The 13,951-nt window shown below is 44.9% G+C and overlaps 1 protein-coding gene across 1 annotated transcript in view; it reads left to right on the top strand.

Annotated features, from left to right (window-relative positions):
* Nucleotides 1-6,406: 6,406 nt before the first annotated feature.
* The window catches only part of LOC120064106 (trafficking protein particle complex subunit 10-like), a 31,293-nt gene continuing 23,748 nt past the window's right edge, over nucleotides 6,407-13,951 (top strand). Inside the window, exons 1-3 of the mRNA XM_039014457.1 lie at nucleotides 6,407-6,592; nucleotides 12,127-12,208; nucleotides 12,402-12,537. Of these exons, the coding sequence (XP_038870385.1) occupies nucleotides 6,532-6,592; nucleotides 12,127-12,208; nucleotides 12,402-12,537 (279 nt within the window). The 5' untranslated portion in view covers nucleotides 6,407-6,531. The remainder of the gene's footprint in view (nucleotides 6,593-12,126; nucleotides 12,209-12,401; nucleotides 12,538-13,951) is intronic.

The raw sequence follows: 13,951 nt of genomic DNA, 5'->3' as shown, positions 1-13,951 counted from the left end.
TAGGATTGTCAGTTTTACGAGAGTATGTTTGGCAGCATGGGTGAAGGATGCTTTGTTGCAAAATAGGAAGCTGATTCTAGATTTAATTTTGGATTGGAGATGTTTAATGTGAGTCTGGAAGGAGAGTTTATAGTCTAACCAGACACCTAGGTATTTGTAGTTGTCCACATATTCTAAGTCAGAACCGTCCAGAGTAGTGATGCTGGACGGGCGGGCAGGTGTGGGCAGCGATCGGTTGAAGAGCATGCATTTAGTTTTACTTGCATTTAAGAGCAGTTGGAGGCCACGGAAGGAGAGTTGTATGGCATTGAAGCTCGTCTGGAGGTTGGAGGTTCTATCAGGAGGTTGGTTAACACAATGTCCAAAGAAGGGCCAGAGGTATACAGAATGGTGTTGTCTTCGTAGTAATCCTTGTCCATTACTGTCCTGGTTAGTGATTTTTGTCCCATTTCACTGTAGAGCCTCTACCCCTGCTCAATATGCCTTAACCAACCATTTAGTTCCCCCTTCCACATATCTCTCATCATTACTCAATGCCTAGGTTTACCTCCACTGCATTCACATCCTACCATACCTTTGTCTGTACATTATGCCTTGAATCTATTCTATCGCGCCCAGAAACCTGCTCCTTTTACACTCTGTTCTGAACGTAATAGACGACCAGTTCTGATAGCCTTTAGCCGTACCAATATACACAGGCAGTTAGAAAAGCCAAGGCTAGCTTTTTCAAGCAGAAATTTGCTTCCTGCAACACAAACTCAAAATTGTTCTGGGACACGGTAAAGTCCATGGAGAATAAGAGCACCTCCTCCCAGCTGCCCACTACACTGAGGATAGGAAACTCTGTCACCACCGATTAATCCACTATAATTGAGAATTTCAATAAGCATTTTTCTACGGCTAGCCATGCTTTCCACCTGGCTACCCCTACCCCGGTCAACAGTACTGCACCCCCCCACAGCAACTCGCCCAAGCCTTCCCCATTTCTCCTTCTCCCAAATCCAGTCAGCTGATGTTCTGAAAGAGCTGCAAAATCTGGACCCCTACAAATCAGCCGGGCTAGACAATCTGGACCCTTTCTTTCTAAAAGGATCTGCCGAAAATGTTGCAACCCCTATTACTAGCCTGTTCAACCTCTCTTTCGTGTCGTCTGAGATTCCCAAAGATTGGAAAGCAGCTGCGGTCATCCCCCTCTTCAAAGGGGGGGGACACTCTTGATCCAAACTGCTACAGACCTATATCTATCCTACCCTGCCTGCCTAAGGTCTCCGAAAGCCAAGTTAACAAACAGATCACAGACCATTTCTAATCCCACCGTACCTTCTCCGCTATACAATCTGGTTTCCGAGCTGGTCATGGGTGCACCTCAGCCACGCTCAAGGTCCTAAACGATATCATAACCGCCATCGATAAGAAACAATACTGTGCAGCCGTATTCATTGACCTGGCCAAGGCTTTCGACTCTGTCAATCACCACATCCTCATCGGCAGACTCAATAGCCTTGGTTTCTCAAATGATTGCCTCGCCTGGTTCACCAACTACTTCTCTGAACATTTATGAGACATGATTCCCGGCAATAGATGAATCCTACCTGGCACTGTGGCTTACACTCGGCTACTTCTCTGACCAATTATTTCACAGATAATTGTATGTTTGGGATACAGAGATGAGAAAAAGTCAAGGGGTGTGAATACTTTCTGAAGGCACTGTATATTTTGTTTGTTTACAGTTTTTTACGATTGCTTACACACTAAAATGTAACTTTTCCCACAATTAGCAAAACCTTACACTCAAGGAGCAAAACACAAGGCTAGATTTGCACAACTGTAAGCACATTGTCAGCTTCACACTATTTGCAAAACATTACACACAGTGATTTGCAAAACACTAAACACACTTGTATACATCAGACACAGAAGTATATCATGATGTCACTTCCTTGCAATTCCAAAGCACTGACTGTCAAATTACCACACCTATGAGCCAATCTGTTAAACACAGCCATCAGGTGCACAAACACATGATAGCTAAATTGTAGACACACCAATCAGGTTTAAGCACTATAAAAATGCAGCAGGTAGGTTCACCTGCCTTCAACCAAAATGGAAGGAGTCAGAAGAAGAGTGAGGGTGAGAGGAGGAGTACACAGAGGAGGAGAAGGAGGTAGAGGAAGAGGCAGAGGCCGAGCCAGAGGTCAAGGAAGACCTGAAGCAGGAGGAGAACGTGCACAAAGAAGAAGAGGACCAAACTTATCAAATGAAATTCTTGCAACACTAGTGGACCATGTTGTGAACCACGGATTGACGCTGAGGGAGGCTGGACTGAGAGTTCAGCCAAATCTTAGCAGATATACAGTGGCATCTGTCATAAGGACTTTTCGACAGGAAAACAGGTAAAAGAAGATCTGTCTACAGTTACAGTAATCAGCCGCTTATTGTATGCACCATATCCGCACTTGTGATACCCCTTCCTGTGACATTATACAGTAAGTTACATGTATTATTCTCTACATAGGATTGAGGGTCGGGAACGACAAGGAGGAAGGGGGCCCATATTCACGCAAGAACAAGAGAGAGAGATAATAAACATGGTTTTGGCCAATAATGCTATCAGGCTCAGAGAACTACAAGCCAACATTATCGGTGACCATGCCATTTTCAATAATGTCCATCAGGTCTCTCAGTCAACACTGGCACGCATCCTGAAAAGACATCAGGTTGAAATGAAACAACTTTATCGAGTGCCTTTTGAGCGGAATTCAGAGAGGGCTCAGGTACCCCTCATTCAGGCCATGGAGGACGCCTGTGACCAAGTCGACGCCGCAGCTGTCCAAGGATGGATTCGACATGCAAGACGGTTCTTCCCGCGTTGTCTTGCTAATGACGATATTGCTTGTGATGTTGATGAAATTCTCTGGCCAGATCCAGCTAGGCGAAGAGATAATGTATAGTTTGTTTACTGTAGTATTTTCTGTACAATATTGTCAGTTTTTTTCTGATTATTTTTTATGTTTGTTGTTGTTGTAATTGTAACCTGTACTGGATACAGTATTGTACGTTTGTCTGTTTGCTGAGCTAACAGTGTTATGCACACTACTGTAGTAGCATGAAAACTGGGACATGTTTTGTTGTGATTCTCCATGTTGACATGTTGACTGATTTGGGTATATGGAGAGAAATAAATGATATTTTCCTCAGTCTGCAGCATTGGTCTTGTGTAGTGTTTGTATAGTTGCACTTTCTCTGTGTACTTCATTTACAGTACTCTAATCACTGACAATTAGACTTGCTAAAAGTGTTTTAGGTTAGCAACAGCAGTGTGTAACTGGTTCAAAAAGATTGAAGTCATATGAAATGTGTGTGTTTCGTATGGTAACAAAATATCATTTTTATGAAGTCGTGTATAGTTTTGACAAAAGTGTTCCATTTTGCAAATGATCTGAAGTGTTGTGCTACTTTGGTGTAGGGTTGTGCTAATTGTGTGTAGTGTTTTGACAAACCGGGCCCTGTTTTCAAAATTGTGCTTAAACAATTGAAAAAAACTGTAACACTGTATATGGCTGGTACCATCATCAAATATAGATTTTTTAACAGATGGAACCCTGTGTGTGTGTGTGTGTGTGTGTCTACCAGTGGTGGGTTGGAAATAATCCTTTGTGCTGCTTGTTAATGCATTTAAAAACACGTGAAAAGATATATTGTGGAGAGCCAATGACTGAATTCTGCAAGAGGAGGGAGAGAGAGTTGGCTTTTCTTTTATGATGACTCCAAGGCTTAGTAATGAAATGTTTTATTTATATTTCTCTGGATATGAACTACTCTGACCAAGACTGTATCTGTGTTTTGCTTCCCCCTGCTGGTTTCCTGGAGCACGCTTCCTGTTGAGGAAGATGCTACAGTGGATACGGCAGGAGAAGTTCCACCTCCATTAATTTCCAATGAGGGCACGCAGAGAAATGTGAGAGGGATTGTGGGAAGCTGAGCGGTACGACCTCTGCTAGAGGAGCGGTAGAAAAGGTTTAGCTATATTCAAATTTCAAGCGAAGCGAAGCATTGTAGCGAAGTGTTGTCAAGAGGAGGCGCCGCCTCTGGTCAAAACCCACTGTCAGAGTAGGAGGTTCTGGTCTCCATTCAGTCCATGGCCACGTTTGGTGGGAGGTGCACAGGAAGCAGTTGACCCTCACAAGGTGTTGACCCTCACAAGGGGTTGACCCTCACCATGGGTTGACCCTCACCAGGGGTTGACCCTCACCAGGGGTTGACGCTCACCAGGGGTTGACGCTCACCAGGGGTTGACCCTCACCAGGGGTTGACCCTCACCAGGGGTTGACCCTCACCAGGGGTTGACCCTCACCAGGGGTTGACGCTCACCAGGGGTTGACCCTCACCAGGGGTTGACGCTCACCAGGGGTTGACCCTCACCAGGGGTTGACCCTCACCAGGGGTTGACCCTCACCCCTGGTCTCATCTCTCCAAGCTTATGCTCTACACATATTCGTGCTGGAAGGCTTGTCTGTACATCGGCTTCGGGTCCGAACGCTGGATCGACTCCAACCTTGTATTCGCCTCATTGAGGCACCAGTACTTCTACTTCTTCTGGTTCTCTGTGCATATCTTCACCACTGTGGGCGACATGACTACCTGTTTATGATGGCAGACCTGCTGATCACCATGCTGGTGTTTCCCTCCATCGTGGGACCAGACTGGCTAATCCTACCTCATCCAAACTTCTTCCATTTAAGAATGATGGAGGCCACTGTGTTCTTGGTGACCTTCAATGCTGCAGAAATGTTTTAGTACCCTTCCCCAGATCTGTGCCTCGACACAATCCTGTCTCGGAGCTCTACGGACAATTCCTTTGACTTCGTGGCTCATGGCTCTGTCATGCACTGTCAACTGTGGGACCTTATATAGACAGGTGTCTGCCTTTCCAAATCATGTCCAATCAATTGAATTTACCACAGGTGGACTCAAATCAAGTTGTAGAAACATCTCAAGGACGATCAGTGGAAACAGGATGTACTGTACCTGAGCTCAATTTTGAGTCTCTGGATTTTATTATTAATACATTTGCAAAAATGTCTAAAAACCTGTTTTCACTTTCATTGTGGGCATTCGTGTGTAGATTGATGAGGGGGGGGGGGGGGGGGGAATGATTTAATCAATTTTAGAATAAGGCTGTAACGTAACAAAATGTGGAAAAAGTCAAGGTGTCTGAATACTTTCCAAATGCATTGTAAAACCACAAGAAACTACTCTTTTTCTGCACCAACCTTGACAGGAAAGTGCTAACCAACGTACCATGACGACATAGCCATTTTACCTTGATAGGGGAGCAGATAGTAATACACGTTAGTAATAAATAGAGATAGTAATAAATCAAAGTTTATTTGTCACGTGCGCCGAATACAACAGTTGTAGACCTTACAGTGAAATGCTTACTTACAGGCTCTAACCAATAGTGCAAAAAGGGTATTAGGTGAACAATAGGTAAGTAAGAAATAAAAACAACAGTGAAAAGACAGTAGCGAGTCTGGGTACTCGGACTCGCTACTAGTCCGGGTAGCCATTTGATTACCTGTTCAGGAGTCTTATGGCTTGGGGGTAAAAACTGTTGAGAAGCCTTTTTGTCCTAGACTTTGCACTCCGGTAATACATTCTATTATACATGAATCGACAGACATAGCAAAGGGGGGATACCTAGTCAGTTCCACAACTGAAAGCATTCAACTGAAATGTGTCTAACACATTTAACCCAACTCCTCTGAATCAGAGAGTTGTGGGGTGCTGCCATAATCAACATCCAGGGACCAGTAGTCATTGAGGGTTAATTTGCCTTGCTCAAGGGCAGAGCGGCAGATTTTTCCACTTTGCCAGCTCTGGGATTTGAACCAGTGACCTTTCACTTACTGTCCGAACACACTTAACCGCTAGGCTACCTGCCACCTACTAGTCAATTATAACTTTACATCAATGCTACTACAGTAATTTAAAATAGTCATTCCGAATAGTCATTGTAATCAAACCTCCATATATTTGAACAAATCTATTTAAAAGGTACATTTTATTGATTGGATGTTTCCAGTTGGGAACACCACATGAGAAAGGATTCTGTTAGACATTTATACATTTTCACTTAGTGAGCCATCCAGAGGAGCCATCAGCTGCTGCAGCATTCTATTTCCGCGTTCCCTTTAAATTGCGCATAGCCTACGTAGTAGAGTGAAGGTGTGTTCCAGGAAGTGTAACGGGACACGGCCAGTGGACGCAGCCCCAGCCATACATCAGTGGCGTATTCATTAAGATTCTGTTGAAAAACCTTTTTAAACGGAAGAAAACGGAACGAAATGGGGAGGGACCTATCTGAGTTTGTCCAATTGAAACTAACGTTTTCGTTGCTAAACGCAACTGTTTGCAACTGTTTGGACTAATGATTACACCCCACGACTGTTTGCATGCATAAGCATTTACTAAAAACAAACCGGATTTTTACATGACATGGGGGGCTACCACTGACTATCAGAATCCACGATGGAGCCTCAAGAGGAGAAGCCCATTATATACACAATGGAGAACAAGCCGATTGTGACATGTGAGTGTTTTGTTGGTGGGATGACGTTGCAGTCGTTTTATTCAGCCGGACAGCTGTTTGTAGCGAGGTTTGTGAGTTTGACACTGAGCTCAGGCAAGGCAGCCAATTGCCGCCGCATATCAGTGGCCTTAAAAGAAGGGCTGGCTTTGTAACGTCAGCACCATTTCTTGCAGGACAGTGACCGTCGCCGCTTGACAAATTGAAAACGTTAATTGAACAATATCACCGTGTCTTTCCTTATCATTTTATGATGAGATATGCATTAGACTACGCTACTATATCAGCTAATGTAGACAGATAATATTTGCTGTCCTCCTTACGCCACAGCTCGTGATGCAGTTTCATCAACCTGCTGTCATCATGCAAAAATGCACCTGCTTCAGACTGGATACATAACACCTAGCTTAGCCGGGGGCCACACAAATGAATAAGTCTTTAGGCTATATACAGACAGTGGCTACAGTGTGAGCAGTGGTGTAAAAATACTTTAAAGTACTACTTAAGTCGTTTTTTTGGTATCTGTACTTTACTATTTATATGTTTCACAACTTGTACTTTTACGTCACTACATTCCTAAAGAAAATAATGTACTTTATACTCCATACATTTTCCCTGTCACCCAAAAGTACTTGTTACATTTTTTAATGCTTAGCAGGACAGAAAAATGCTCCACTTACATCCCTGGTCATCTCTACTGCCTCTAATCTGGCGGACTCACTAAACACAAATGCTTCGTTTGTAAATGATATGGAAGTGTTGAAGCGTGCCCCTGGTTATCCGTAAATACGCCTTTAAAAAACAAACTAGAAAATCGTGGCGTCGGGTTTGCATTCAAAGCAATTTGAAATGATTTATACTTTTTAATTTTTTCAATTACATTTACTTTTTAATACTGAGGTATATTTAAAACGAAATAGTTTTTAGACTTACTCCAGTTATTTTACTGGATGACTTTCACTTTTATTTGAGACATTAAGGTATCTTTATTTTTTACTCAAGTATGACAATCGGGTACTTTTTCCACCACTGAGTGTGTGTGTGTGTTGGGAGAAACTCCTCTGTTGGCCTTTCAAGTGAGCTTCTCAGAAAAGTTATTTTAAGGTTTGACCCTATTGGTGGTCTTGACAGCTCCGGCCTGCTTGTCCCTGGACCACCCTGACTGGTCAACAAGCTCTCACAGTCACGTCAGAATTAGGTTAAAAAATGTTTCTCAAAAGTCACATTTCAAAGTTGTTCCGAACATCAAATGTCAAACTGTTTAAGGTTAAGTTTTAGGCATTAACTCTGAAATCGTAAGGTCAGGCATTAACTCCGAATGGTTAAGGTTTTGGGACAGATTTAAAACAAAAATCTCAAAAAACAACTTTCTATCACTGGATTCGAAACATGCAACTTTTGGCGCCGGACAAAGACTCCCATCCACTATCCCCGTCCGTAAGGACCTTGCAAAACTGCAACCTATTTTAAGGTAACAGCGCTCACTGTTGCCCCTATTATCCCGTTTCCACGTAATCTCCCAACGCCCATCTAACATGGATGTACGTCGAATACTGACTTGTATCACAGGTGACCTGGCTGGGTTGGTAGCCTATGGGCTTAATATACCATACTTCTAGTAGCCCGATTTTAAACTCAACTCTGCAATTTATTGTGCGGCGACTAGTGTGGAGCTCCGACGTCACATAAAATTGCGTAGAAAAAAATAATAATAATAAAAAACGACTGATTGTTTTGTGTAATTGCGTGCTATTCTCTGGGTGCTGAAAATCAGTCGTTCTTGATTAGAAAACGTAATTTTATAAGACGTCGGAGCTCTAGTCCGCCGCCACTAGTCGCCGCACGTCTCCATCATAAATCATTGAGTTTAGTCAGCTATACTACTGGCAGCCTATAGGTTTCCTATACTTCATTTGAGGGATGAATGGATGAGGAAGTCAGTGATTCAAATATAAGTAGAATGACCTCCGGTATGCTTGATACGAACTGTCATCATTTCCATTGTAGCCAGAAAACCTTAGTGTTTGTTTATGAGCTTCAGTTCTCTTCTCTCTGGGGGCCATACCAGGGCTGTTCTCTCTGTGGGGATCATACCAGGGCTGTTCTCTCTGTGGGGATCATACCAGGGCTGTTCTCTCTAGGGGGACCATACCGGGGCTGTTCTCTCTGTGGGGATCATACCAGGGCTGTTCTCTCTGGGGGGACCATACCAGGGCTGTTCTCTCTGTGGGGACCACACCAGGGCTGTTCTCTCTGTGGGGACCATACCAGGGCTGTTCTCTCTGTGGGGACCATACCAGGGCTGTTCTCTCTAGGGGGACCATACCAGGGCTGTTCTCTCTGTGGGGATCATACCAGGGCTGTTCTCTCTAGGGGGACCATACCAGGGCTGTTCTCTCTGTGGGGACCATACCAGGGCTGTTCTCTCTGTGGGGATCATACCAGGGCTGTTCTCTCTAGGGGGACCATACCAGGGCTGTTCTCTCTGTGGGGACCATACCAGGGCTGTTCTCTCTGGGGGACCATACCAGGGCTGTTCTCTCTGTGGGGACCATACCAGGGCTGTTCTCTCTGTGGGGACCATACCAGGGCTGTTCTCTCTGTGGGGACCATACCAGGGCTGTTGTCTCTGTGGGGACCATACCAGGGCTGTTCTCTCTGTGGGGATCATACCAGGGCTGTTCTCTCTGTGGGGATCATACCAGGGCTGTTCTCTCTGTGGGGACCATACCAGGGCTGTTCTCTCTGTGGGGATCATACCAGGGCTGTTCTCTCTGTGGGGATCATACCAGGGCTGTTCTCTCTGTGGGGACCATACCAGGGCTGTTCTCTCTGTGGGGACCATACCAGGGCTGTTCTCTCTGTGGGGACCATACCAGGGCTGTTCTCTCTGTGGGGACCATACCAGGGCTGTTATCTCTGGGGGACCATACCAGGGCTGTTCTCTCTGTGGGGACCATACCAGGGCTGTTCTCTCTGTGGGGACCATACCAGGGCTGTTCTCTCTGTGGGGACCATACCAGGGCTGTTCTCTCTGTGGGGACCATACCAGGGCTGTTCTCTCTGTGGGGACCATACCAGGGCTGTTCTCTCTGTGGGGACCATACCAGGGCTGTTCTCTCTGTGGGGACCATACCAGGGCTGTTCTCTCTGTGGGGACCATACCAGGGCTGTTCTCTCTGTGGGGACCATACCAGGGCTGTTCTCTCTGTGGGGACCATACCAGGGCTGTTCTCTCTGGGGGACCATACCAGGGCTGTTCTCTCTGTGGGGATCATACCAGGGCTGTTCTCTCTGTGGGGACCATACCAGGGCTGTTCTCTCTGTGGGGACCATACCAGGGCTGTTCTCTCTGGGGGACCATACCAGGGCTGTTCTCTCTGGGGGACCATACCAGGGCTGTTCTCTCTGTGGGGACCATACCAGGGCTGTTCTCTCTGGGGGATCATACCAGGGCTGTTCTCTCTGTGGGGACCATACCAGGGCTGTTCTCTCTGTGGGGACCATACCAGGGCTGTTCTCTCTGTGGGGACCATACCAGGGCTGTTCTCTCTGTGGGGACCATACCAGGGCTGTTGTCTCTGGGGGACCATACCAGGGCTGTTGTCTCTGGGGGACCATACCAGGGCTGTTCTCTCTGGGGGGACCATACCAGGGCTGTTCTCTCTGTGGGGACCATACAAGGGCTGTGTGCAGTTTTACTATTAGAGGCGACAACAGGATGTACTAGCAGAGCTATACAGCGTTGGTCTCTGAACAGCCCTATTTACAAGGGCAAAGTCTCAGCGTTATGGTGCAGCGCAGCCTTACAGCACTTGTATGATTGAAAGGTCAATTAGATTTGAAGTCCAATGGCTGTTTGCCTGTGACAGACACACAAAACAGCAGCAATAGAAGCCTCACAAGGGACATACTACATTCTCCCAGTGCATGTGTACCACAAGTGTATTAGAATATTCCCACAGCTTCATTATGTCAAGCCCTGTTCTGTTTCTTAGTCCCGAATGCCCAGCAGTGGGCTTTGCTTTGCTGTTGTCTAAGTAACAACAGAATGCTGTTACCGAGACACAGAATTTGGTTCTGGGAGTCTGGTGGGGGATGGGGTACCCCCTGTCATATCAACCTTTAACCACACAAGGAAAGGTTGGTTCTGGGAGTCTGGTGGGGGATGGGGTACCTCCTGTCATATCAACCTTTAACCACACAAGGAAAGGTTGGTTCTGGGAGTCTGGTGGGGGATGGGGTACCCCCTGTCATATCAACCTTTAACCACACAAGGAAAGGTTGGTTCTGGGAGTCTGGTGGGGGATGGGGTACCTCCTGTCATATCAACCTTTAACCACACAAGGAAAGGTTGGTTCTGGGAGTCTGGTGGGGGATGGGGTACCTCCTGTCATATCAACCTTTAACCACACAGGAACAGGTTGGTTCTGGGAGTCTGGTGGGAGATGGGGTACCCCCTGTCATATCAACCTTTAACCACACAAGGAAAGGTTGGTTCTGGGAGTCTGGTGGGAGATGGGGTACCCCCTGTCATATCAACCTTTAACCACACAAGGAAAGGTTGGTTCTGGGAGTCTGGTGGGGGATGGGGTACCTCCTGTCATATCAACCTTTAACCACACAAGGAAAGGTTGGTTCTGGGAGTCTGTTGGGGGATGGGGTACCCCCTGTCATATCAACCTTTAACCACACAAGGAAAGGTTGGTTCTGGGAGTCTGGTGGGGGATGGGGTACCCCCTGTCATATCAACCTTTAACCACACAAGGAAAGGTTGGTTCTGGGAGTCTGGTGGGGGATGGGGTACCCCCTGTCATATCAACCTTTAACCACACAGGAACAGGTTGGTTCTGGGAGTCTGGTGGGAGATGGGGTACCCCCTGTCATATCAACCTTTAACCACACAGGAACAGGTTGGTTCTGGGAGTCTGGTGGGAGATGGGGTACCCCCTGTCATATCAACCTTTAACCACACAAGGAAAGGTTGGTTCTGGGAGTCTGGTGGGGGATGGGGTACCTCCTGTCATATCAACCTTTAACCACACAGGAACAGGTTGGTTCTGGGAGTCTGGTGGGGGATGGGGTACCTCCTGTCATATCAACCTTTAACCACACAAGGAAAGGTTGGTTCTGGGAGTCTGGTGGGGGATGGGGTACCCCCTGTCATATCAACCTTTAACCACACAAGGAAAGGTTGGTTCTGGGAGTCTGTTGGGGGATGGGGTACCCCCTGTCATATCAACCTTTAACCACACAAGGAAAGGTTGACGTGTCTGGAAACAACACCAGGACAGAGGGGTGATAGCCAGCAGGGCGTATTGAGTCTGTAGCTGGATCATAGGGCAGGGCTATTCAATCCAGTCCTGAAGTTCAACTGGCTATTTTAAATGAACATATAATCCTGTGTTGACAGGTACTTATTGGGTATCAGGGGATTTTCTGTTCCCCTCATTCTCTCTCTTTCTTCCCTCACTCTCTTTCCTCCTTCCTTCCTTTACAACCCTCCTCTTCCCTAATCTCCCCCCTCTCTCCACAAGGCGCTGGGGACCAGGCCTTGTTCACTTCTCTCTACACCCCATTGGCCCAGCAGCTTCCCAGGGAACCAATGGAATGGAGGAGGTGAGTGCTGACAAGTAATTGGTCTAATTGAAACAGTTATTTTTTTTGTTGGTACTGCTGAATGACTTTGTCGACTAAATGTTGGCTTTCTGGTCCATGCTAGATAAGAGCATCTCGGTGTATAAGCATTATAATGTATAAACTCCTTTATAGAACCACTATATCGTAATCTTTTCCCCGTTGTTGATCTCAGGTCGTATGGACGAGCACCAAGGACGATCCATTTAGAGGCCAACTTTGTCCAGTTCAAAGAGGAACTCCTCCCTAAAGAGGGAAACAAAGCCCTCCTCACTTTCCCCTTCCTCCATATCTACTGGACAGACTGCTGTGTACGTGGTGCTGTGCCCGTTTTACTGTAAACACACACACACACACACACATTCTTGTACCGCTAACCTTGTGGGGGACACACAATTCAGTCCCATTCAAAATCCTATTTTCCCTAACCCTTTAACCCTAACCCAAAAACCTAACCCTAAAATTAACCCCAGCTGCTAACCCTTAATTTAATTCTAACCCTAAATCTAACCTTAACCCTAAACCCCCTAGAAATAGTATTTGACCTCGTGGGGACTAACAAAAGTTCCCCAGTTGGTCAAATTTTAGTTTGTTTATTATTCTTGTGGGGACTTGAACACGTGTACACACACGTGTACACACACACACACACACACATAAATTCTACTCTACCCTCCATTAAATAACCGGTGGGATGTAACAGCCTAGCTAGATGATTGGATCCAGAGTGGATTATTAGTATTATTCTCAGTGCAGGCAGCAGATGGATGGCTGACAGACACAACACATTACATGTTGTGTATTCCAGCTGGTTCAAATATAGTTTGCATTTAGTCTCAGGAGGATTCCTCTACTATTCTCCTGAGTGTCTGTCTGTCCGTCCGTACGTAAGTAAGTAAGTAACCTGGCTGGCCCCTCAGTTTGTTCAGGGAGATCAGTGGAAAAGTGCTGAGGAAACAGACATTTGTTGATGTACTAAAAGGGCGGTTCACTTGTTTTAAGTACAGTCCAGTCAGCGACTCGTGGCCGACATGGATAGCTATTGCAGAGAGCCTTTTTTTTTTAGAAGCACTTTAGTATATCAAGGCTGTTGGACTCATTAAAGAGTAAATGTCATTCATTCATAGTAATGACTCCTATAGAGGTTTGCAACACTACTATTTCCTGGCATTTGATGCCCTGAAAAGGGACTGGAGATACATAGCGTTTTGTTTTGTTTTTACTCGTAATGTGAGAGAGTTACTTTATGATTGTCTGAACAGTGAACACACAAAACATACCTCATTGTTATTGTTATTATTATTATTGTTGTTATTATTAATATTATTGTTATTATTGTTGTTATTGTTATTATTATAATTATTACTATGATTGTTATTGCCGATATTGTTGTTATTATTATTGTTATTATTATTATTACTATGGCTGATATTGTTATTATTACTTTTATTAGTATTGTCATTATTAGTATTATTGTTATTATTAGTATTATTAGTGTTATTATTGTTATTATTAATGTTGTTATTGTTATTATTAATGTTGTTATTGTTATTATTGTTATTATTAATGTTGTTATTGTTATTGTTATTATTAATGTTGTTATTGTTATTATTAATGTTGTTATTGTTATTATTGTTATTGTTATTATTAATGTCATTATTAGTATTATTGTTATTATTAGTATTATTAGTGTTATTATTGTTATTATTAATGTTGTTATTGTTA

This window comes from Salvelinus namaycush, chromosome 19, assembly GCF_016432855.1.
Source record: "Salvelinus namaycush isolate Seneca chromosome 19, SaNama_1.0, whole genome shotgun sequence".
In the NCBI taxonomy this organism is placed as follows: Eukaryota; Metazoa; Chordata; class Actinopteri; order Salmoniformes; family Salmonidae; genus Salvelinus; species Salvelinus namaycush.
The sequence above is the reverse complement of the archived record's forward strand: the minus strand, read 5'-3'. Positions and strand labels throughout refer to the sequence as shown.